Here is a 27346-nt window from a genome sequence, read left to right on the forward strand (position 1 = left end):
AGGCTGTGGGGAGGGACAGCACAGGAGTACCAAGCGAGGGAGTGAAGCAGCGCCCGGGCGCGCCGGCCGAGCCGGGTCCTGGGCTGACCCACGCCGGGCTCCCCGGGCCGCCGCCGCCCTCTCGCGGCGGAAACAAAAAAGAGCCGGATTTAGAACAAAAATGATTAACAGTCTCAGGAGCCAACTTCCACGGTCAATGCAAAACCCAGGCTCTGGTGGGTTTAATTTTTTTTTTCCCCCCACTTTTTTTTTTTCTTAAATTAATTTTTGCCTTTTTGTTCCCAGTGAAAAAAGGGCCCGGGGCCTTAACACCAGCATTTTTCTCTTTCTGGGCTTCCACGGATTTCTAAAATCCTCCAGACAGGCCAAGGCACTTGGAATGACAGCTTCCATCACTTCTAAGAGGCTCAGCGATCAAGGGAAATGTTAGTTAGATTTACTTATTTTCGTGATGTGACTGAGCTAGGCAGCTTGCCACAGAAGTTATCCGAAAGGGAAACACAAGCACCAGGAGCCATTCTCAGAACAAATTTGGTGCAGTTTGCATGGGTTAAGATTATGCACATGAATAAAGGCTGGTGGGTTCACATCCTAAATCCTCATAATTTGTCAACTATCCTCACCTAGAAATTCTATTGTCTGTTTATAGGTCACAGGAGTATTTGCAGAACACATTCGGTAAGCGTGCGGTATGACAAGAACACGCTAGTGCTTTCTCTAGAGGTGTGACCAGCCCACACATAAAACTTGCCAGTCAATCCTCATTTTTTTCTACTACCTTTCTGATGCAAAGAATTTGCCTGCAACCCTCACTCTCACAGGCTTGGGCAGCAGGCCCAAGTGACACCCAAGTGTGGGGTGACACAGCTACAGAACCCTGGTGACTGGCATGTCCCTGTGCACTGAATCCATGCAGTGTTTCCAAGAATGCTCCTGATGCACAGAGCACACGGGCTATTTTTGAACTTGCAAAAGCGGTTACTTGTCACACAGGAGACACCCACACTGCATGCTTGGGGAGATTTTGTGCTTTGTTTCTTGTGAGCTGCTTGGATTTTGGATTAAAACAGGAAGCAAACAAAGGAAACCCCAAATCCCTGCATGTTTGCACATTATGGGGGAAATAGCAAAATGACTGCAAGAGAGCAGAGATGTGTCAACCCTCCCACACCTTCTGCAACAAGCTGTCACTCCAAAACCAAGAACTCCTGATGCTTTCTACCTAGGCAGCCTTAGAGGTATAGCAGACAAGAAACCTAAATGACCTTTGTTTCCCAGATCATCTAATCTTCCGAGGAAAGGCAGCAATTACTCCCGGCAGTCATGTGGAAGTCCACGTGCAGCAGCCAGAGCAGTGGGCGGATCTGCCTCTGCCGCACCTGCCCCAGCCCACACTGTTCAGGGCACGTTCGTGGCATTTGCGGTTGCTGGCAATGGCTCTGCCCTGGGTTCCTGAGCAGCCCTCAGCCCAGCCCTGCTGCTTGCTCAGTGTTTCTGTGTTTGACCTGCACCTTTGGTCTCCTTCCAAGAAGGTTTCTAACTGTAAGCGAGGTAACAATTTTGACAGATTAAACATATCCAGAAGGGGAAGCATGGAGTATTTCCAAGTTAATACAATAAGGACCAAATAAACAGAGGTCAACAGGTCTAATTTGTAAAGACAGAAAGTTGTTAATCCTGATTCTCAGCACAAAAGCTAAATACTGTGTAGACAGTCTCTCAGTCCAGTTGACTAATAACTGATAACAAAGCATGAATGCTGTTTGCCTTTAAGAGTAAGACTTACTTTTTAATTATTTTTCATGAATGAGGGGAAAGTGAAAATGAAAGAAGACTGCCTTATACTTGCAGAACATCCTGGTTCCTTAACACACCTTAAGATATAATCCTTATGGCACTAAAAGCAGTTTTCTCCAGTTAGAGGAATTCTACCAAGCACTGTGGAAAAAAATCTAAATTTGTTTTCACTTTAGCAGTAACTCAGAACTGGGATGGTGTTAGACACATGCAGTCCATCTGTTTGCCATTCACAATTTTTGCTGATGGCACAAAAGCCAGCAGTGCAGAGAACCCAAATGGAACTGGAATAGGGAGAAATTGGAGGCCCACTTGAAAACAAGCAAAAATATTTAAAGTAAATGTTCATTACACCCTAAAGATGAAAAAAAATTCTCACATAAACCTAGTACATTCAGACCAAAATCAAAAGAAACTGAGTTACTTAGAAGGTAGTGAAGAGAACAGCATGTGGAATAACAGAAAAATATAGTGTAACTGAACAATCCTTTGGAAATGTCCCACCTGAGATTACATTAATGCAGTAACTATACAGAGTTAAGCATAGCTTTTGAAAAGACATAAAAGAAGCTAATCTCAACCTTACCCTGAAGTGATAGTAGAGGTTAATTTACACAAGCAGCAGAATAGGAGTGGGTGGAAGGAAGTGGTTAGAGGTTATTAATACAAATGATCACAGCACACACACCAGATCAACACAAGTTACTGTTTTCACCTCAGTAAATGAAATATAACCCAACTGTAATGTAACTCTTGGGAAAATGCCCGTTGTAATAGTACAAATACTGAATTCTTAAATTCTAATTATACTTGTTTATTGGATTCTCCTAAATCCAGGCTCACCTAGCACGTGCCTGATTCATTTGCTATCTGAAACACATGCAAAACCAGAATACAACACAAAATGAGAAAACATAAAAAGCAGAGAACAGATTAACATTTTCAAGGTGTTGTATAGAATGCTTGGTTAAATGCAAAAGAACTTCATTATACCTATTTAGGACATGAAAGAGAGTATCTGTCCCTGTATCAGATTTCTCCCACTGAAGTTCCTTGTACCATGCAACGCATTTCCAAGTCAAATTTTTAAATCTTTCATTTCTCCAACCTCAAGCACAGTAGTGCAGTCCCTCTTAATATCCTCACAGGAATCTAAGTATCACTTCTAGCACAGTCTTCTGGCTCTCCTACAGCAACATCCTCTCCAAAAACATTTGCTCCAACATACTGAATCGAACCCTCAGCTAGAGCTAGACCCAGTCCTCAAAGGCTGCACCTGTATATCCTTCATCACACGCCTCTAGGATGCTCATCAACCACACAGTATTTGTCAGTGTTTATGCCTCAACACCTTCTCTCATACATATTCCTAAGGGCTTGGAAGCTTGCCAGGATGACCATTTTCACCTCATTTTATTTAAGAAAGTAAATCCTTTAATGACACTTCATTTTCAGGTTATGAAATGTGTTCAGCTACAGGCCCTTCACGATCAGGCAGGCCACCACAGCAGCAACTGCCCCCACAGGAGTTACCAAAGACTTAAAGAGGCCATAGAGGTTTTCTTCTACTGGTCTCACCAAGGAAGATTCAAGGGATACTAGTCCTTTTTCCTTACAGAGCTTAATATTTTCAGAGATCAAAGCTTCTAAAATGACATTCTACTCTATTCTAAAATGACTACTGTTCTGTGAGTCCTTATCATCAAAAGTGATATACACTGGGTTTTGTTTCAACTAGCTATTTCTTTATTTCTTGCCCTAAAAGGCACTTACAGGAAGGCTACTGTAATTACATTAGCCTACCACTTAAACACGATCCACAGACAGTATTTACTCACTACTGCAAGCAGTTGGACAATCTGAAATCAACAAAATAGCAGGAATAAAGCAGGAGCAATATGATAATCATATTTTCCACATTACCATTAACACTAGTGTAAATTTTAATACAGGAGCAGCTTTGGTTCTCGAAGGAAGGTTCTTCATTTCAACCTTAAGTGCCCAAGCAGAACAAGTGTGTCCTATTATAGCACCACCATGCTTTCTCCTAAATCCCATCTCAATGAGACTGAAGCTGTATGTATTTTACTTCTGTACACAGATTGTGGTTTGTAAACCAACTCGGACTTCACTAGATGAAAGACTCCATTTTAATGAAACTGCTACAATTCAGTGAATCACCATTAAACTCATCTTTTAAGGCCTCAATAAGTGTTGCCTATTTGTTTGTTTTTTTAATCCCACCCTTCTTTTCATCTGGGTGAGGGTTTAGACCTGAAGATAAAGACAAAGGTATCCTAGTCAGAAGCACCGAGCAGAAAGCAGGGCTGAGCTGGAATGACACAACTGTTTATTTGGTTCTGCATTGGGAAACTTGGCTGTCTCAGTAGCACTGGTAGTTACAGTATGGCCTTGCAAGGCATCCTACTTGACTGTTGAAGCAGCATGGTGGGAACACATCTGAGAGCAAGGGCTGCATCTGGCTGGGGAGTTTGTACCATCTACCCTGCCAGTGGTACATACTTCTACTCAGATGGAGCTGCTGAAAGGAGAGGCTGCAGAGTGGACCTCAGACTGCAGGCAGTGCCAAGACCTTTCTCCTAGGCAGGACGGGCAGCAGACCTGCCTGCAAAAGGTGTTGCCCAGGTAGAGGACCTCCTGCAGCAGCTGGCTGAGCTATAGGAGGCAGTGAGAAGCCTGCATGGCATCAGGGCTGCTGAGGAGGAGTCAGACAGCTGGTCCCAAGCACAGTCTGCACTGGACCTACAGCCCATGGCCAAACAGCCAGAAACTCCTGCTGGCACACACGGACGGGATGGGGGCCAAAAATGCAAAAGAATGGAAGCTTGCCACAGCAAGGACCTGCAGGAAGAGACTTACCCCCAAAGCCTGAGGTGTCCCTGCAGAACCACTTTGCTGCTCTGAGATTGGAAAGACCCACGATAACAGAAAAGACACTGAAGCCAAATAAGGCAGTCCTGAGAGTTAAGGAAAGGACTCTGGAGCACGGGTATTTTTTTCATCAATCCTCCTGGTCAAAGCGAAAGGGTTCAAAAGGGCTAGTCAAATCTAGCAAACCGACAAATGGTTATGGGACTGGTGCCACAGCCGGGGGTTTGACCGGGCTTGCTTTGGGAAAGCAAGACCATGGGACTTGCTTTGGGAAACCTGGTCTGCTGGGCACTGATGGGATCCATCTTTCAGAGAAGGGGAAGGGGCCTGTATGGATGAACAAGGAGCTCCTGGACAAACTCAAACACACAAAGGAACTGTACAGGAAGTGGAAGCAAGGACAGGTAGCCTAGGAGGAACAGAGAGAGGTGGGCCTGTGAACTCATGAAGTTCAGCAAGGCCATGTGTAAGGTCCTTGCATCTGTATCTGGGCAATCAAAATCACTTGTGAGATCCCACCTGGAGCACTGCATCCAGCTCTGGGGCCCCCAACATGAGAAGGATGTGGACCTGTTGGAGTGAGTCCAGAGGAGGGCCATCAAGACAATCAAAGGGCTGGAGCACCTCTCATATAAAGAGAGGTTGAGAGAGTTGGGCTTGTTCAGCCTGGAGAAGAGAAGGTTCTAGAGAGACCTTAGAGCAGCCTTCCAGTACCAAAAGGGGCCTACAGGAAAGCTGGAGAGAGACTTTTTACAAGGGCATGGACAAGGAGTCATAGCCTTAAAATGAAAAAGGGTTAATTTAGAGGGGATATTAGGAGTAAATCCTTTATTGTGAGGGTGGTGAGGCACTGGAACAGGCTGCCCAGAAAAGTTGTGGATGCTCCATCCATGGAAATGTTCAAGGCCACGTTGGACAGAGCTTTGAACAACGTGGTCTAGTGGAAGGCATACCTTCCCACAGCAAGTAGTTTGGAACAGATGATCTTTAAGGCCCCTTCCAACCCAAACCATTCCATGATTCTATGATGAACAAGCCTGACCTGTAGCATAGAAAGAAAAGGTGTAACAACGCACACATGGGAAAGCAAAAAATCTCTCTTTAAATGCTTACTGGGCTCACAACATAATAAATTGCGTACAGTTGGTTGGACAACAAATTATTCAGCAAATTAAACAACAACAACCTTACTCTAAAGTGAATTGAATTCTAACATGAGAGAACCATCTGTGTTGCCAGAGAATCTCCAAAAAGAGATGGACAGATGTCAGCAGGAAAGCACTAGAGATGTCCCAAGGTAGACCACGCTGTTTGTGAACTGGAACCCTATCTTAGGGGTAGAATTGAAGGACCTGTTGGTACTACCGAAACCCTGAAGTTATGTGAGCAAGAACAGGCAAACAGTTTCCTTAATTTGGCAAGCTTGTATTAATTTGTCTTGCGTAAGCAATTAGCATTGCTCTGCTGAGATGGACTGATGGCCTGAAGAAGTCCTTTCTGCTGCAGACTAGACCAAAGCCTGAAAGATGGTGCAGTCATTGGCATGTATCTCATCAATCAAACAACTTTTAAGTAGAAAGTTAAACATGCACATAAATGCTTTCAGATACAAGACAAACACCAAGTGTATACACAAGCACCTCTTGTAACCCAACACTCTTCCTGTGGTCACATATTGGAACCACTGGATAACATTTACTCACACTGGTATTTGCCTTAGAGCACTGGAACACAACAACACTGGAATGTAAGAGCTTCACAAATATAACACACCTACAGAAAGTTTGTTACTGTACAAATAGGTGAACAACACAAGTGTCCAACAAAACTGAAAAATTAAATACTACTTTAGCAGCCAAAACACACGTAACTTATGCTTACAGTACCTAGGTGGTTTGAGAAACAAGTATTTGTAGTATTTCTCCTCAAGTTTATCTACTTCTCAGTTTCTCAGTCCTGTCCCAATGCTTGCACTAAATGCTTAGGACTTCTTAGAAGCAGGAAAAAAGAAAACAAGCTCTAAAATAATTATCAAGAGGACTGGAAAAGCTGTTAACATTAGCTAATAGAAACTAATTTAATGTCTAAAATGAGCTTAAGTTTGTTCTTAAGAGTGGATTTCAAATGGGCTGTATTCCATTAACACTGCATGCTATCCATGTTTAGCACTCATGACTTAAGATGGTAGCTACAGATCTCTTACCTTTGGAGGCTTGAAGGGGTATTCTGGCGTAAACGTGATGTCAAGGAAGAAAACACCTCCCTCATAGACCGAACCTGGAGGTCCTAGAATGGTTGATCTCCATTCGTAGATGTTATCACCTTTGGGGCCAGCGCTGAGAGATAAAAACCAAAATCATTTAGAAATACTACCACAGCTCAAATAAATACAACTTCTTACATTCTTCAAGTACGATACAGAAGAAATATTTCAGTCTTACTCTTCATACACCACCTGAAGTAGAGATCGGGATTAAAAGAAGATTGAATGCTCTCAAATACTCAGAGATCTTACCTGAAGTTACCAGCGTTCCAGCCTGTTTAGCAAAGCTGAGAAACTAGAGGTGGGGTACGGTTCCATCTTCTCTCTCTCGACAGTTACAAGAGCAGCATTGCCCAGAACTACTCCTAAACATACTACACTATCAATACAACACAAGAGCTAAGTTTCAAAGAACAATTTCCTACTGTATTTCAGAAACGGCTCTTCCATCTCAGTCTTAATAAAACTGTATCACATTAAAGACTGTACTAAACAAATTAAGGATTTTTGTTCATTTTTAAAATCTTGTTTGTTCTTTAAATTAAAATATATCCTGCACTATTGTTAAACAAAGGCTCATAGTATAATTGAAGGAAGCCAAATTAATGATGACACTCTTAAATATCAAAATTTTCTACATTTCTATAATTTTGCTGCACTGATTTCTAAGATGAGGCCACATGATCTTACCTTGTTGATATTGCTTGCATTGTGGAACTGCCTTTTTTAGGGGGAATTAAAATCACTGTGTCAAATTAAAACAGCACTTTCTCAAATTAGCTCTGCCTAATTTGAGACTGCCTAACCTGCCAGCAGCTCACTACAAGCAGTACAAACTAAAGGTGTTGCAAAGATCAAACGTCTGCTTGTTAAAATTAGTTTTACTTATATCCTCAGACACTTGCACTCTGTAGCGTGCCATATGTCACTGAGTATTTCTAAGTACAGCTCAACCTGTAAAGCCATTAATGGTGTAGGACTCCACTGCTGCCTCTTCCCTTCTGTACTGCTATAGTAGTATCTTATTTGTAAGATGCCAGAGCTGGAAAAACCCTTTGCATAACAGGAGGTGGTGACACAGCTTTTTCCATCATGGACATACCATGGTTTCAGAAATCTCTTCTCCCCTTCTTCTGAAGGGGATGGATCTTAATGTTCCTAATACAATGAAAACTAGCCTTGCTCTTCTTTCCCCCTTCTTTTAACAAGGCTCCCCTAAGACAGAAGGAAAAAAACAGGCTCTTTTCATATTACAACAATCACAGAGCAGCATTACTTGAGAGGGAGGGCAATACAATAAATTCAATATACACATGACAATATGCATTTGATTAATGTGCAAGGAACCAGAGTAATCACTAAGTGTTAATAACAGTGTAACAAATAGAAATACAATTGCAAGAACATAAATTGTCATAATAACAGTGATCAGAGACACATTTTTTTTCCCTGCTCTTCCCAATACTGGTGAACATGTTCTCGACAGCAGGGGAATCCAGAGAGAGAAAGGGAATTAATTCTGTTATCAAACCTAGTGTTTTGGATTTTTTTCAGATTAACCTAGTAATAAAATTTCACAAATATGCTGGTGCTAGGTAATTCAACAATCATGAAGTTATGACTAAAAGCATGCTTCCAGGGAAAGGAAAGCACGTAAGAAAGCAGTAAAGGAAGACAGATTCTCTGCAAATGATGCACCAGCCACAAGGGAAAGATTTTTCTCTCCAGAACACAAAACCCAGCACAGCTCAAGATCAGTATTAAATTAAAGTAAAAGCCATTCCATCCTGAACACTCCTGGCATCCCACTCCACCTTAATGACTTGTCCCTGTCCTGTGCAAGTCTATATATTTGGGCAGTCAGTACTCTCCAGCTACCACTTGTGCATTAGACTGGAAAAGTGTTGTATTTCGACAGGAAGCTCTACCTCTGGAAAGACACCAACTTAACTGTGCAAACTTACTGAAAAGGACTCTCTGGGGCACCCTTAGCCACTGCTCCAAGGAATCACCTCTTTATGTACCTATTAGCAACCTCCTGACATACTGTCATTACTGCAAGTTGCACCGGCAATCATCCTCCCCTCCCTCCCCTAAAGATGGAGCTACTGAACGGGAACAGGTACTTGAGCTTTGTTAGCACCGATTTAGTGTTGGAATTTATATCACCAGAACTGCCAATGGGGAGCACTTCAGCACTCAAGAAATGTGATGTGCGATTAGCACTGAATACAGCCCTCTGAACCAACGAGAAATATTTCAACATTTCGCATTTTATTTCCAGCTTCAGCCCAAAGGACTGTCAATAAAAAAATCCCACAGACTTAAAAAATATATTATCATTAGTAATAGTCCTAGAAATCTCTTGTATCCTATTAGGTTTCCAATTAGAGCTATCACTGCACACAAGTAATATACTGCCATATTAAGAGCACAACATCTTTGTAAGACATCAGTAGGCTTTAACAATGATGTACTAAGCTTTCCTTTTAAGCTTTTCATAATTCAATTAACAGAGTAAAACAGCTGTGCATGTCCAACTTTTAGACATTAACATTGATTTCTTATAAAAGAAAGACTGAAAGAGGAAGATGCAAGTCAGCTTCAAGTATGATACTGCTTAGATTTAACTTAGGATTAGTAATATCAAACAGCTCATGAAGACCTAGTGCATAATAGAAAAGTGACAATACTTGACCACAGTGTAAGAACAGTGGCATTAACTTTTGGTGGAGATACAGAAACTGTCACAGGTTAAAGACCACATTCTTTGTTTAAAATCCTTGCAATTATCTGCTTTGAAAAGAAATTCACTGATGCATGGACACAAGGCTCACTGGCACAGCTGTCACCTTGCCTGATATGTGCCACCAGTGCTCAAATTAAGTGCCTAGATCTACTAATACTACATTTTGAAGCTGTCCAACATATGACCACTGGGAAGGCAATTTTAACCAATTAAATAGAAATAGTTTCCACTGCAAGACGAGAGTTTCTGTATTAACTCAGCAGCCCACAACCTCTTCACTTCCAAAGAAAGAAATGAGTAAAAGACCAGCAATTCAGAGTGAAAAATGACATCCAAAAGAAAACTGAAAAGATCCCAACCCATTATTATCCTATCAAGCAGCATGTGTTACACTGCAGTGCAACTGAGATCTCTCTTGGAAAAACAGTGATATGCTCAGTGAAGACACACTGCACCCACTGTAACAACTTATCCTGATCATTCCCAATGATGCTGGCTTATCCCCCAGACAGATGTTATGACAGAAACACTCCTTGGGAAACCTCCCAGTGGCAAGGTATTGTTCAAGGAATATCTAATTTTCCAAGTCAAGAGGCAGGAAAATGCAAGGCATTACCTCCTGGTAGACGCAAGGCAGGGATAAAGTCTCAGCACAAGCGAGACCAAGCTCAAAGTCCTGCATGGGCCAAGTCCCAACCAGCCTTGTGCTGCTTTGGAAAAACCTGATCTTGCCCTGCCTCTCTTTGCTGGCAGGTGCCATATTCTTTCTCAACTTAAAAATCCAATAGGTAAATTAGAAACACCTAGAGCAGAGGCTAGGGAGCAGAACAATGCCTAGGTAAATTAGCTGCAGACGCCTTGCAGTACTGAGCAACTGTAAACACAGAACTCCATCTCAGAGATTCAGTGTTCATGGAGAAGACACACACACACACGCACTTTCACATATGGAAAAAGCTGAAATGACAGACAGTCTGCAAGAACACCCAGCATGTGACTTTTTTGTATTAAGCCAGCCAGAGACAACCTCCATCACAGGTCTGCAATACATGACACCACTCCGATATTTTGCACACACAAACTCAGCTTCCTCCTCTGCCCTGGCACCCTGGGCAAATCACTCAAAATATGCCTATGCCACGGAGGGAAGGCAGGACTTCTTGGTGTTCACCACATACCGCTAATGTATAAAAATCCCTGGGAACACAGCGATGGTGCTTTCCAGAAGAATGACTCAGAGTCTGTTGTTTATGTAAACATGCTAATTCATTTGGAAACTACCCGGTCCTTTCCAGGAGTTTGACCGAATGATAATTTAAGTGCTCCTTTCAGTGAAAATTCAGACTGGCAAATAGTTTAATTCCTCTTCTTTGAGATACAGAAGACACAAAATAGCAGATCACTGCAGTGATAAATCAATATAGTTGATGCTACAAACACTAGGTTAATACCCTGATGTACCAAAGCAGTACATATTCCTTTTAAAAGCTAACTAATTTAGCAGAGTAGTTTAGAAGTGCCAGAGACTGCTATTCATCAGGGTGATGAGAAGAAAGGCAATTCCATGGTATGATGAAGGAAATAACACCTAATGAAAACCTACAGTATGTTTCAGTTAAAATTGCAAGTAACAAACCCACGAACTCATACACCAACTACTCCATATCCCTATTGCTATTTTTGAGGCTATTTCGCCCTAAACATGAAGAGTCTGATGAAAGTAGTTAAGCTGTTTGGAAGCTGCACACTTGAGGAAAATAAATATAAATTCTAAAAACACCGCAGACATGACCTTTTCCAAGGGACATAGCTCAGATCAGAAAACAAACAACAAACTAACGGTACATGGGAATTTCAGGGTGGCAGAGAATCTAATGATCTCTAAAGTAAAACTGCACCTTTACAAACTGACAGCAATATCAATTTTTTTGCTGTTGCTTTGTTTTCTAGTAAGAAACACTTAATGGCTGAACATAGAAGTGCATCTTAGTTATGGACTTACTAGGCAGCTTTAGGAAATAGCTAAATGTTAGAAGGTCCCTTTGCTCCTTCCCCCCCTGCCCCCTTTTTTTTTTTTTTTTTCTTTTTCTCCAAAGATGCAAGCCCAAAACACATTAGAAGTTTTGGCTGCCAGGCAGGCAGCATATCATTCTCACCTGAAGTTCTGCTGCACCTTGATTTTCCCTTCTAACCCACCCCACTCCTGACCTCAGGGTAAATATACTTCCTTTTCTTGTAGCCCACTGGGTGGGTCCACACTGAATTTGTTCACTTATATTGTTAGACTGAATCTGGTGGAGAGATTGGAAAAGCACCCCAGAAATACTGGATCACTGGGGAAGGCAGGTGCCACCTCTACAAAGAAGCAGGACAGCTCATCTATCTTAGCCATTGAAAACAAACACCTCCAAAATCCCCCATCCAAAGAAATTTTGCTCTACAGATCTTCAAGCAAGCTGTCTTAACATAGGAGTGCTGATGAACAGAGTGAAAACCAACAAAACAAAATGTAGCTAATCCTTTGGTCTAAACATCACTTCAAAACCTTCATATTAATGCACAGTTCTAATTTTAGAAATAAACTGTCACCTTCTGCACATGCTTTAGCTACCAAAATCTATTATTATTATTTTTATTACTACAGCACTGAGACATTCCATTCATAGGCAGGACCCCACTATGCCAAGCCTGCTACAATACAATCCAAAGACCTGCGTACACAATTTACAAAGGTTTTTCAATTATAAAATAAGCATTAAAACATTACACAGTTATTAGGAAGAAATTCAAATAGACAAAACAGAAGTAGTTAAAAGGATACCCAGGGCCATCCATTTCATTGCTATTTTTTTGGCAAAGTAGTTTAAAAGTGAGATGCCTCCCATTTTTAAGTCAAAGAATGGAAATTAAAGGAAAAGAAAGGAAAAAAAAAATCACAACACAAGACAACTACTCCTGGGCAACCACGGAAAATTAAAGGTAATATACTGAACTACTACGTGCCTATGTGTATCAGCAGCAATTTTTGTCCACTGTCATTACACACAACCAAGCTGCTCCTCTGTGTTAACACAAAAATGATGGATTGATATCAGGTGAAATTCCTGCAGGCTCAATGAGGACAGAGGGAAAAGACAGCAAGAGAAAAAGTTGCAGCCGGCTTTAGTTAAAACATGGGAAGGGAGCAAAGGAGGTAGAGGTAAAATTGCAAAAATAGAACTTAATTCTCCTTCTAGTTCATGTTCAGGGATATGGTTTTCAAGTACAAAACTGTAAATATTATTTTTCTTGTAAGTCATTGAAAGTATTGTGTTTTCTGTCTTCAATTTAAAATGGTAGTCACAATATTATTGCACAAGTATAAGTCCCTTACAAATCCCACCACGTTTCTAACAGAGTTAGAAATAATATCATTCTTCTCTGCATTTTCATGCACAAAATTTCTGTTTTAGCATCTGGGAAAGCTTTTCCCTTAAGTATCAGCCTAAGGTAAAATTAGGAAGGTTTGAACAATTGCACAAAGCTTAAACTGGAGGATAAATAGTGCAGTGAATTACTTTCCTACTAGGTTAAAAAAGGAACTAAATAACTAAATAGCTCTGATAATGGAGCTGATAAGGTGTAATGCAGGGATTTATGGGACCTCAAGGAAGACTGATCAGGGGGATTTCTTCGTGAGAAGAAAAAAAAAAAAAAGACTATGTTTTCCAATTTATAAAAAAAATACTTGGCAATAAGATCACACAACAACCAAGAGTTATCACAGCCAAGATCTCATTCTTTTTCTATTACAAGAGGAACAGAAATGCCGTGGGGTACTTGCAAATTTAGGACTTTTACCCGAAGTATTTTGGTCTCTGCAAAATACTACTGTGAAGTTACTACTAAATTCCTTGGTGAAAAGGCCACCCCTCTTAAATAATTTCACTGCAGAGTTTGATTTTTAAACCAGGCTTCAAAGATTTAAAATAAAATCTCAGTTTTGACCTCAGGGAGGTCAGGAGAAGATTTATGATATTCTCAGGAGTGTGCTACAGCTCTATTTAGTTCAACAATAATCACTCCAATTTAGGAGCAAGTCCTTATAAAAAGGGTCAAGAGAAATTAATCCATTTAGCATTGGTTCCAAAATTGAAAATAAATCCAGCCTGCTCAGTTCTCAAGGGTTTCAGTTTTTCTTTCCAGTGGCTTCTTCCTAGCCTTCTCTACTGCAAAGTACAGGAAGTTTGTCCCACTACATACATGTAGGAACATTTCAGTGTCAAACATGACTGCAGAGAGGCTGTTTCTGTAAGTCTGAGACTTTAGTATGTACAGTATGGAAATACAGAAAATGCCAAACTAAGTAATCAATAAAATTATTTTCATTGTATGCAAATCTTTTTCTTTTCTCCTCATAGTTTTAGTTTGAGGCCGTGACCAAAAATTAAATGAATTAAAACATCACAGTTTATATGTGACCTTACATGTCCCATTAAATAACACCCTGCATAAGAAACAATAAAACAAATTGGGAAAGAGTAACAGAGAATCTGACCCACTTAACAATTAGCAATGTCTTATTTGAAATGACAAGATGATGTGATGGTAGAATCTGTGGTCTGCCAACATAACCTTATGTTATTTTTAAATCAGTTTCCTTCCTGCCATTTGTCTACTGACTAGCAACTACCAACATGGGGACAGAAATTCCTACACATCATCAGACTGCATTTCCAAATTATTTATGTATTTATAGCACAGACGTATAATTTACAATTGGTAAGCAAAACCAGGTGGTTTCACAAATGCACTATTTCTGCAACTACACCATTTTTTGGCGGCCTCTTCATATTCCAACAGGTTTTTGGAAATTGGTATAGAAATATAACTAGTGAACCTATTTATTTCTGTAATTTTAAACAAACTAAACTGGTTGCCTAGCATCAAATTGACAGATCTATAATTAAAGACAAATAAAAGACAATCAATACTACTAACAAATATGAAAGTTCTTGTGTCACCAATCTCAAATGTGGTATACTCCTCAAAAGAAAACAAATCTACTTCCTCCTGGCACTTACTGGGATACAGTAGGTTACTCATACATGGAAAGGAAACTACCCTCTCTGACAACTAAACGGTTCAGTAATACCCCCTTTCCCTCCATAAGCCCTTAGAGGTGCTACACTGAATGATAACAGGGCTCTTTCCTAAATACTGTGCTTTATCCATTAAAGAAATGGAAATCTACTACAATTAACCTGCCATTCGAGAATCAAGCTGGGACCTACATCTGTGTTTGTGTCTATCATGCCCATCTCCCGTCTCGTTCTCATCAGTGTGAGAATACGGAAGCCAATCTCACTACGCAGATACAAACACCCAGCACATCATAAATATTTAGGAGCCCTGTAGTACATCAATTGTAAAAGTAATAAATTTGAACCCACATGATCTGGATGCTTCTGTCTCTTCACAAGTCACTTGCCCTGTCAAGGAAAAAAAAAAATAGAGGATCCCACCTATTTCATAAGTCTACCTATCCAGCACTGAGCTAACACAGTGGACTGTTTATTTTGGACTTTATCATCCATTTGCCATACCGATTTCATTATAATTCTATAGATCAAGAAATGCATACCCTAAATAAGTTAGATTAAAGGGCAACAGCAGCTACAAACCAGCTTGAAAAAACCAGCCCCAGAAAGTTAAAGATGATGTGTAACACTTGGCAAGATGCCCCTGCTATGCTGAAAATTGAAAGCAAACAAGACTCTTGAGCTTCCCCAAACTAATAAGGACAAGGTTCTTGAGGCTTCACCCAACTGCCTCCTTGAGCTAACTTTCTTACTTCCATGGGGAGGAAAAGGGCTACTTGAAAGAGAGGAGACAATACATTGCCAGACTAGAGATGCACTACCATCTCTCTTGCACTGAATGGCAGGAATTCTGCTGAAAGTCTGTACTCAGAAGAGATGAAGTAATATTTTAAGATTACTAGTTTATATGCAACTTTTAAGTTTTCAAGACAACATAACCTAAGGGAAAAAAAATCTGCTCCTGTACCACATGCTCCCAAACTGATGTACCTGTCCCATCACCTACCTACCAGCCAACCAACTCCCCCTAAAAACACGCTACAAATTAGAACAATCCATGAGCCAACCAACAAAGAGAGTCCCCTCCCCTTTAGATAGGTAGAGTCAACATCATTTAACCAGAGAAACAGGCCATCCCAGTAGCTTGGCTTCACATCTTTATATTGCTTCCCATCAGCATACCAATGCTGATACCGATAACATCATGTTGCTAAACAAAATACAGTATGTCTTGAAGGACATATCTTAAAGATATATAAAAGACAGAAAGAAAAAAAAGTCTAATCTCGATGTCTTCCCCTTCTTCTTTACCTACATTAAACCTCCTTTCCTTGCCATTCACTAAATAAATCAAGATCATTGCATTTGAATTAACCTATTTCACTGTGTGTGCTAACAGCAAAACTACACAAACTAGCCATTAACAGCTCAAAATTTGGTTACTCAAAACAACAACAAAATATTCTCAATTATGCTGTACTACCCACAGCAACTCTTTCCTGATTTTCACAGTTCTAAACTATCAAAATTACCTGGCAGAAAAGTAAAGTAACTTGAAAGCACTGCCTTTGAGTTTTGAAACTCTGGCATGCACAGACTAGAAACAGAAATCTAAGATGAGAATTTGCTTTAAGTAAAACAAGATTACCTCTGCACTGTAATAGAGCATAGCTGCCAGCCCACTACATAGCAGCCACTAAAAATGGCTTATATACCACTGCAAGTTGTTCTCATTAAGAACACGAGCCAGTCACAACACCTAGCCAACATTTACTGTAGTAGATGCAAATATTTTGAAGGTGATAAGAGGGAAAAACTTTTAAAAAACCCAAAAAATCTATCAAGAGATTTAAGAAGAAAAATAGAACTTCAATTTTTCTACAGCAGATTCACATGCATAAGGATAGCCTAAACAAGCATTTGCAATGGCTTTCTAAAGTTTGTTAATTTGTTTTCAAAGTATTAGGAACATTAAATTTAATCTACATTAGGAGCCACAAGAGGACTAAGCAGTGCTTTTAAATAAAGTATACAGTTTTGTGGTCAATTTGCATGCCTTAACTTGAAGAACAGATAGTCCTTAACAAATTATTGGTTTTTTTCTCCAGAACCCTATTTGGCAATTGATATTAAGCAACTTCTCCGTGCAAAGCAAAAGAACTCACATGGATGAATTTTGAACTTCCCAATGCCTTTACTTCATGACCCTTTTACTTGGAAGCATGTCCCAAATGTAAGGAAACATTAATGACAATGAAGCCATGAAGTGACAAGCAATAATAGTTTCAAGTTAGGGCATTACATCACTTACACCTTTTATGAAAAACATGTTACATTCACACAAGCCAACACTCGGTGTCTTCTCCTCCCTAATTTCAACCAAAGAGAGATGACTTAGCAACAACTTAATAAGCTGAAAGACAACTCCCACGTGTGGCAGTTAAGTTCTGCTGACAGAGGACCACAGCATGCAGGGAACAGGGAATTACCAGGGAGCACAAGAAATCCAGGCATCTTCTTCAACATCACTCCTGGTCCCACATGGCTTAGAAACTTGCTCCTTCAGCTGACCACTGACATTATTAGTTTAAATTAAACTTTTGCTGCCATGAAAAAAAAACCAAAAACCACAAAACCAAAACATGCTAAATTCACACTTTAAGTACCTGAAACCACTGATATTAAATAATACTTCATGTATGTTGCCATGGAGGCTGTTCTAGTCATTAAAAAAGAAAGACATTTTCCTCACAAACTTCAGGTGCAATCCAAGAAATTCACAAGAAAAGGTCTAAAATACACATTTCTTCACTGGATGGTGGTAACATTCTAATTTGTAGTAGTTCTAGCACAAGGTTTTCTATTGTATTTCATAAATAGAGGCAGAAGGAGGAGACCACACCTCACAGAAACAAGCATCTTAGAGACAGAGAGCAGCATACATTTTCTAACCTTTTAACCTCAGCATTGTTACAAGTAATATTTTGAAGCAAGAGTGACAAGATTACAACTATGTTTTGAGAGTTGCACCTTGCTTTTGTTATGCTGTAACCATACAGGCAGCAACAGAAATAAATGCCTACGAAACTGCAAAACTGACACAGAGACAGATGAGCGGTTTGCACCCAATATTACACCATTAATTTTTTGAACACGAACTGAACACGTTGCTTCTAATTAGGCACAAATACAAAAACAGCATAATAGCACACAGTGGTATGGCAAAACACCTGGAAGAACTGCCAGCCTTAATACCCATGCTTGATGCAATTTTACATACATAACAACTTAAGAGAAATAAATCTATCACTAACTACAAATCGCAGGGTTTTTGAGCATGAAGGTAGGGAAAAATCTCTCTAAGAACAAAGAAAAGTGATGTGTTTCCAGTCACTCCAGATTCATTCACGTTGATTTTTCTTACTAAAAGGCATTTCAAGTATTTCTCTAAGTGAAATAAAGATGTTCAAACAGCAATACGTTTACAATGTAAATATATTTACACTGTGTTGGAAAATTTCTCATCCAGTCTAGACAATCCTACCTGAACTTTCAAAATAAAATTATAAACAGGTATTTCTTCATTTAAGTTTCTATATCAAGACCTCAGTTCAGGAAGGCCAGTAAATAAAACTCTCAGAGTACACACAAATAGCCTTCTCAACAAATTAGTGAGAACAGACAATTTCCAAAGGCAGCTGACACTCCCATCCTTAAAAGTGACTTATCTTTTTTTTTTTTTTTAAATTTTCTATTGGGTTTTTAATCAAATGTCGTTACAGGTTAGGATGAGCCAACTATTTTTCCAATTAAGGTAAAATAGCTGAAAATAACTCTCCTCTGCTGAGCTTGTACCTGTCAGAAGAATAGAACACATCACTCACCAAAAAATCATCCCAATGACAGTATCATTAACAGGTTAGCAAACTAACCAATATTAATACAATTTTTAAATTCACTCTATATAAATATATAGAAAACCCATGCAACTTTCAGCCATGAGTTAATGATACTACAAACTTGAAATCCAATCAGGAAAAGTCAACCTTAATCTTAAGTACCGGAGTAAGACACCAAAGTGAGTATTTGTTTTGTGCTTTAAGACTCGATTCTCTGAGAGACATATTAATTTGACAAAAATATAATAGAAAATACTTTTAGAAATCACTCTTAAAAGTGCTTTTGTTATATATATATATATACACACACATATATGAATGTGTGTTTCATAGAGCACAAACTTTTTACAACATGACTTACAAAGACATTTTTTTCTAAACACAATTTTCCCCCTATAAAACAATGTTAAAATAAACTTCAGTTCACACATAAGTGTACTAGAGATAGTATTACTGCAAAGATTCTGATCACGGGGCAAGTGCAAATTTTATCTACTAGCTTATCAAAAGAAATACAGATCCATCAGGCTGGATCTGATCTGAAGTCCACCTAAATTAACACCTTGTTATCTCACTGGCTTCCAGTGTCAAATCGGAAGGAGATGGGCATCAGAAGGGTTCTGCCAGGTCTTCTGTTTTCCCCTACCATAGCAACACCCTCGGTGGTAACTGCTTGAGCCTCAACACCAGGCATCCATGTTTTCCTTCTGAAATCAGTATTATTCATAAGCTGCAGTAATTCTGTCTGATTTTGCCCTCCACAGAAGCCTGAGGCTTGCTTAATTCCTGGTTTCAGTAATGTAATACAGCATGGAACTCCTGTGCCCCATTTCATTCTGCAAAAAGTAAAAAAAATTTAATTTCATTATCTTTTAATCTCATTCTATATGCCTTTGTTCTTAGAAGAGGAAAAAATACCTTCCTGTCTATTTTTTCTAGAGGTTAAAAAAAACAAGAAAAAGGCTCAGGCTCCTCCAGGGAAGGGATCACAGCACCAAGCATGATAGAGTTCAAGAAGTGTTTGGACAACACTCTTGCACATGGTGTGATCCTCGAGGATGGTGCTTTGCAGGGCCAGGAGTTGGACTCAATGATCCTTGTGGGTTCCTTCCAACTCAGCATTTTCTGTGATTTTGTAAATGATACATTTATTGGTTTCGGTTTTTTGGATTTTGTTTAAAGGAAACAATCCCTGTATCTTTACATGAGAAGTCCTCCAGTTTCTTTTTTAATAAATTCCATCTCTCCTCTCCAAAATCCACCTACTTCTCCAATACACTCTTTTAGCTAAAGTGGACACCATTCCACAGAAGCTGATAGATGAGACATTACTTTGTATGTGCTTGAATTAAGCCTTTTCTCATTCACATGACCCTTTTTTCAAAATGGGAAGACTTATCACCATAGGTGATAATGCCCCTAGTGAGCACAAGGCCAGTGAAGAGTAAGTTTCTTTCCCTACTTCCAAATTTGCAGCAAAGCACTCTTTGTTAAAGACCTATCCTGTAAGCATACATTTGTCAAGTCTCTTTCTAAAAGCCAGTATTTCTGTATCAGTCTGGGCTAGTTGAAATCAATGACAAAAATTCCATCAAGTTCAACAGAACTAATTCACACACAATGCGGGGCAGAGAAACCTCTTGGGAACCCGGCAACCCCCACCCCAACAAACCCAGCAGCAATTGCAAAAGCCAGATCACTGAAGAGCACTTGGACTGGGGGGTTGCTTCATCACACTTAGCCCAGTCAGTAATTATGGCATTCCTCATTCCCACTGACAGCAAAGAACACTTTTGAAAGCATCCTTGTTGCATCTGCGTCCCAAGAAAAGACAAAATATTGTATTTTTTATGGAAGAGTAAAATCTAAAGATTTGTTATCAATCAATGCTGCTGCTGAGCATCTTCAAAACAAGCACCGAGCTTTGCTTCTGTCATTAAACTGACAGTAGTTTTTAGATAATTACAGAAGAGCAGAACCTTACAAGGAAAGCACAGAGCTCTGCAGAGAGCTGAACTCCTCTACAGGAGACATTTTAAGGTTCTTCTGTTTAAAGCCACATGATTTATTCAAGTTACCTTTCCTAGACTCCTAATATAAGAATCTGGAGGTCAGGAATATTTTGACTAAAGCCTAGGTATTTCTAATTGTTGTTTCTATTAGCTTTTGCTCAACTACCTTTTTCTTTTCTTTCTGAATCTACAGATGGGGGTTTGTTTTGGGCTTTTCTGTTATGTGGTTTTAGGTTTGGGTTTTTTTGGAGGGGTTTGTTTTTGTTTTGTTTTATATCTTTAGCATATCAAGATATTTCTCCTCCCTAGCCCCAACATGTAGAAACTGTGTAGTTTAAAGTCCTGCTGAGATCTGCAGGCATAAATGTCAACTATAATAGTCTAGCCTTTTAACATATTTCTTTCTTCACTCCTGATATTTTCCCACTCTGTGGAATTAATTCCATAACCTGAAGTGCCACTTATTAAAAAGGCAAGACATGGTAAAGAGCTTGCTACCATCATCACTTCCTTTACAGAAATATAGTGATTTCACTCATTACAGCACACTCAAGTTTAATCAACGCTGTGGCTTCTGCTCTGTGTAGGTATTAATCATTTTTAAGTCTTCGGATTCTATTGCTCACTTTGTAGGTCATTTCCGCAGGCATTCCCTTGTAACCTGATCAGACATGATGCAAAAAAGTCACTTCTGGGATGACATGTTATGAAAAGGGATGTGGAAAAGGAGCATGAAAAGGGATAAAGTCAGTAAGGGAGGAGGATTTCTGGTCCCAAAGAATACAAAACAGGTGTGCACATGTGTATGTGGAAGGAGGGAGAAAACCATTTTTTGTGCAAGCTGGGATTGGACAAAGATTTCAATGTAACACTCAGAGCAAAAGTAGATTTTAGTCTATAGGCAACTTAATTGGAAGAAACAAACTCCCCTCACCCCAAACAAATCCCTCCACCATACTCTTCTGGTACAACATCTCAAGGTATCTTGTTTAAACCTAGGAGCATGAGTTTAATATTGCTCCCAATCACCATAATTAATTATACTGACTTTGAACATTGATGGTAGCCACATGCCTACCCAATTCCATTTCAAATTCTGTTAAGTTCTTGGCCTCAATAATTTCCTATGACAGTAAGTTCCAGAGACTAATTATTTGTGTGAAGTACATGCATAATATCTTCCTTTTATTGCTCTTCTATTTGACATCTCTGATTTCAATAGAACATCTCTGTTCTTCTGTTATGAGAAAAAGAAAACAGATGTTTCTGATTTATTTTCTCTTACACTAGAATTCAGTGCAGCATGAAGTTAGCAGTTAAATGACTGACGTAATTCATCCTGATTGTGTTCTTCCAGACAGAGTAAACTTACCTGCCTACTAGGAGGATCAGAGAAAGATGAGCAAGGAAGTAAAGAAATTCAAACCTATGAACTTTAAGCATAAGGCTTATGACAGAAAATGAGAAAACAAATACCAAAAGCATTAAAAAATGCTCCCCTATTCAATGCTGGTATGTCCATATTTGGAAAACACTCAAACCAAACCAAAAAACCCACTCCAATGAACCACAAACTAACCAAATGAAATACAGTGTGTGCGGCTGAAGATGCTAGTGAGGGAGAGGGACAATTAAAAAAGCAAAAGAACAGAACTTTATATGTAATGTCACCCAAACCTCTGATATCCCACATACTCAGCATGCTATTTTAATCCTCACTGTGAAAGCAATTACAGTCAACAGTTGCAGCTTCTTTTGTGAGCATAAGCAAGTTCTCAGGTGCCATCATCAGGGTCATGGATGAACAGCTTAAAAAGGGATCGACGCCACGGTTTTGCAATGACATTTCTGGGCACTTGCAGGGTGTACATCTGTATTTGCGTGCAACTACCATTACCTGGGTGTAAACTGCATCATACAAAAGCACAACTTCAGTCAAAACATTTCATTAAATAGGAAGGTCCATGTAGAGGCGCTAAATTTGTAAAAGCAAGTGGAAGTAGATTTCAGAGGGAACTCACCAGATTGCAGACTGATGACATTGGTGTTACAATTTCAGTGAAAACCTTGCTTGGTTTAGTTATTGCAGGACAGGAAAGGGCAATTCAGAGGAACAACAGAGCTTTTATATTACTTCAGCTATAGGACTGATCCCTAAATACAAAAGTTGCCTACCCTCAGATCTACTAGCCTGCACTGCATCTTACGATACCAAATTCCAACTTCCCTCATCTTATTTTAATGTAAACAACGCTGCAGTTGAGGAAAAATACATACTTCAATGCTTCATTCTGCAGGATGATAGGATCCCTGATCTTTACACCAGATTTATTAGCATATATTTGCTACACATGAAAAGGCATCAGTTATATTGCCCAGCTTTGAGGACTTGAAAACAAATTTCTGGAACAGAGAAACTCTTGTTGACAATACATATCATTTGGATCAGATTCTTTTTTTTTTAAAGGTGTATTTTCAACCGTGAAACAGATTATAAATAAATAAAGTGTTACCACACAGTTAGGAAGTTCACTGTTGCAAGTCAAAACTCTGCAAAGACTGTGATTAGCCAGGGCACAAGAGCACAATTAGCTCTTACCTGATGACAGGATCAGATACAAAAAGGAAATCCAGGTGGGTGAAATACAAAATGAGGTGTCCTGATTGAGTGTGATGACATTCTGATTGAATTTTCAAAAAATGTCATATATCTTTTAACAAACTTGTGTGATAATGGTACTGTTATATCTAGCTCTGATCATACAGACACTATTTAATGTATAAAGTTTGAGTACACAAAACCTGTACACCCCCATAGCTGTACTCACTCACTTCAGGGACATGTGAACACACACACTCCTGTATGGTATTCCATTGCAGCTGATCTAGAATTGTATTATCATTTTTGCTACAAAGTAACAACAAGTATATACATTATGGCAGCACTGATCCCCTCTCAGTCATGAAAAGAAGTTTGACTTTACCCTTTATGCCACTGGGATTAACTGGCAAATCAGCATTATCCTTGGAGTCTGTTTTGCACACCCCTAAGAGACTTTCCTACATGTGCTTCTCCTGGGTAATGCAATGTTTACAGTTTATGAAAACACATAGTCTGTCGACTTCTACAAGTCAAATTAACTGCTGAAGAAAAGGAAACTTGATCTTAACAGTAATTCTTTTCCACACAGCTACTTCTGCACATTTAAGAGGGAAAAAGTAAAGAAAAAAATAACTACTTTCTCAGAACTTCAACTGCACTCTGGTAAGTGAACACAAAATGTGTGTTTGCACACACATACATGCTCTAAACACACTGCTGACAAAACCCAGATCTGATTCAACACTGTTCCCCTAGAGCTGTTGTACAGATAGTATCTAACAGTTTTAAAACCTGCAAATTACTACGAATTACCTCATAATTTGCAAAATGAAATGGCGGGCAAATTAAAAATCAAGCTAAATTCTACTTCATTTATTTCAAAGTTGAAGTCTGGTAGTGGTTCAGTCTTCCTGCACAATTCAACTACTGCAAACCACATATTGAGAGGCACCATTTAGAGTCTTACTTACTGTAAGGGATTTACTTTTAACTGCTGGCAAAATCCAAGTACATATTCCCCTCCTGAGCATCTTTTAATCTTTATAGTTTATGTTCCTTTGATCCATGTAGAACAGACCCCCACCAAGTAGGTATGTCTCCTCAGCACAGGTTCCAGAGGGAAGGCAGCTCTGGTTCAGTGTTGACTGAGTTCAAGTATATTTCTGAAAAGACTGGAAAGCAAGGTCTAAGCTGTGCAAGCTCCAATTAAAGCAGGAAAACCAGCTTAAACTAAGAAAAAGTCTACCTATTAAAAACATCTTAGCAGCTGTGACCACTATGGATGAGAAATGGTAAGAGAGGTTGCCCAGTGGCTGTTGTGCTGGTTTCACACACTTTTCCCACTAGGGTAAAGAATGATCAAGAGACTCATCACCTCAATGAGTACTCTTACTGGAAAGAGCTTTTGTGGAAAGTCAGATCCTTAAATGTATCCACATCTTAACTTTATTCTTATGAGACATAGTGTTCTACTACATACTCAAAGGCATACAGAAAGAATCAAAAATATAGGATAATTTAAGCCCTTATCTTCTTCACTACTACTTGTAAAGAGAAACCTGAACACATAAGAGAAATCACCTTTCATAATCCTGTGAGAGTGGTAAGGATGCACATGGGCCCGAGTGCCCACAGGCAGCAATGCAAGTATTAAAAAAAGGCGGTTAAACAGACCTCCCCTCATCCAGATCAATGTCCTACTGCACATACATTTATCTTCTTCCTTTGTTTGCTGTACTGTCACTAGATCTACAACTGCTGAAGTCTCCTAAAATCAGAGGACTTTAACAGCCAAAGCAATGCAAAGGAAAGACAAAATCCCCAATCCTCCCACCAAAAACCATCCCAGCACAGCATGTCCTTCCTATATTTTCTTATACAGAGAAACAGAATAATAAATATGAGTGAGGAAGCAATGTGAATCTGTGCATAGCATTACTTTTTTTTTTTAACAGTCTATATGTTTGCTTTTCATTAGCTCCCTGTGGTGGCAAAACTATAAATGTAAAAGTTAGAGACATAAAGGGAAAAAACAAAGTAGCCAATAGCAAAGATTTCAAATACACTTACACAGCCACAGTTTGTTTTACAGCCGCTTTACATAACAATAAAAATGTAATATACCATGGACTTTTGGCAGTGTATAGAGAGGCAGCATCAAATGGCAATAACGGAATAAGCACAAATGATCTCTTCGGAACAATTAAGCAATTTCAGGACCATTATGTCCAACAAGTAATGAGTCCAAAGAGACAGAAAGGTCAAAAGTGTGAGTTTCCCCATACTGACCAGAGATCACATATACGACCCTCTGGAAGAGAGGATAACTGCACAATCATACTATATAACTCTTACTAGAAAATAACCCTGTTTAGCACACTAAACAAAAATAGAGATCTTTCCTTCAGAAGCCAAAGGCGAGAATGCATTCTTCCATCTGGTTGTCTCAGCATAATTAATAAATAAATAAAAAAGGAAAATAAAAATGCTTACCCTCTGTGCATAATCAGCTGAGAAAATCATTGCCTATATATAAAACAGTGAAGTGCTCACCCACTTCAGTAAACGGTCTGGCACTTTAAAGAAAAAAAAGGATAAATAATACATATTGTACATTAAACTGTACAGAACTGTTTTAGTGACCTTGACCTTTAGTAATATAAGCAGGGACATGCAAACCCACTTTCTGGACACAGTTAATTCACTATCTCCAGCAAAGACTGAAATTTAACACTAGATCTAGTGTGTCATTAGGATATGACACATTATCTTTCAGGAAAGCCAATCTAAGCAAACATTATAGTTCCATTATTTTAATATCTAAAAAAATGAGATTCTCCCTCTGAAAAGAAATCATTTGCTAAAACAGCAATGACTTTCCAGCTGTGACATTCAATGTGTACATGAGAGGAGGATTAGTAAAAATACTGACCAAAGAATCTTTCATTTGCCTGGCATACAGTTGTCTGCTGTGTAAATGCTCGTACAGGCTCACCTTCTGCACAGTCAAATGTCCTCATAACTCCCAAGTGAAGTTTAGATGTGTCCTCTTGACTAGAAACCTTTCAAGCTAATAAAAATACTTTTCCAATGACCAAAGAGTACTACATAAAGAAAGATGACAAATTTCAATTTCTGTGTTACCTTGTACTCAGGATTATCCCATTTGCTCATTTAAGTACTTTAAAAACACTTTCCTCTTTCCCTTTCATCAAGCTACTCTGATTCATGACCCAGATACTTTAGCAATTTAAAAAAAAAAAAATCTACATACACATTCAGTAGTTTAGCTGATCACTGCTACTTCATTTGCAAGTAAATTAATAAAACAAGAATGGTTATGTCTGCTTATTTTTAAATTCCTAATATACATTTTCTTTCTGTCAACAGGACAAACTTGCCTCTTTGGTTCCCTGTAGGCATGGGCTGCAGACTTTGACAGATGTAATGGCTTACTGCTGAAGGATCAGCGCAGCCATCAGGAAAGAGAAGGGACCAGAAAATGCTCAGCTCAGAAGGATAAGGAGGCAGGAGACACTAGCACTGCTCTTTACATGCCTGAGATGGCTTGCAGAAAGAGGCCCAGCTCCATGAGCCAGAATAGGCACTCCAGCTCTTTCTTCCAGAACTTACACCACACGGGTGACTTGGGACACATTGGATTATGATGAAGGAAAGGAAAACCTAGAAGAGAAGTATAGAGATTGCTCGGACTCTCTGCAAGAGACTGTAAGATTTACTACTGGAAAGGGATCTGGCAAAATACATTTTTTTTCTGTCTTGTTCCCTGATTTTAAGGGATTAAATCTAATCCCACCCTGTATTTTCACTCTTTCCTAGTATGTCATAGTTCAGCCATCAACTCTAGCTCCATCCTTTTTTTCCTCATTTGTTCTGAATCAATGTAGACTGCTGCAAACAGAACAGACTTCAGTAGGTAAAAGATACCTCTCCTTTCCAGATCCAAACCCAAATCACCACTCCACCCTTTATGGCTGGACCCTGCCACCTTGTTGTATCCCCACGGCAAAGTGTTACCACACGAAGCCTC

General features: G+C 39.3%; 1 protein-coding gene across 3 annotated transcripts in view; it reads right to left on the reverse strand.

The window, feature by feature from the left end:
* Positions 1-27346, reverse strand: part of UBE2E1 (ubiquitin conjugating enzyme E2 E1) — a 44148-nt gene that overhangs the window by 1998 nt on the left and 14804 nt on the right. For all 3 annotated transcript variants that reach the window (XM_048301999.1, XM_048302019.1, XM_048302010.1), the window contains one exon: positions 6893-7025. In XM_048301999.1, coding sequence (XP_048157956.1) covers positions 6893-7025 — 133 coding nt within the window. The remainder of the gene's footprint in view (positions 1-6892; positions 7026-27346) is intronic.

The sequence above is a fragment of the Corvus hawaiiensis genome, chromosome 1, assembly GCF_020740725.1.
Source record: "Corvus hawaiiensis isolate bCorHaw1 chromosome 1, bCorHaw1.pri.cur, whole genome shotgun sequence".
NCBI classification, from domain to species: Eukaryota; Metazoa; Chordata; class Aves; order Passeriformes; family Corvidae; genus Corvus; species Corvus hawaiiensis.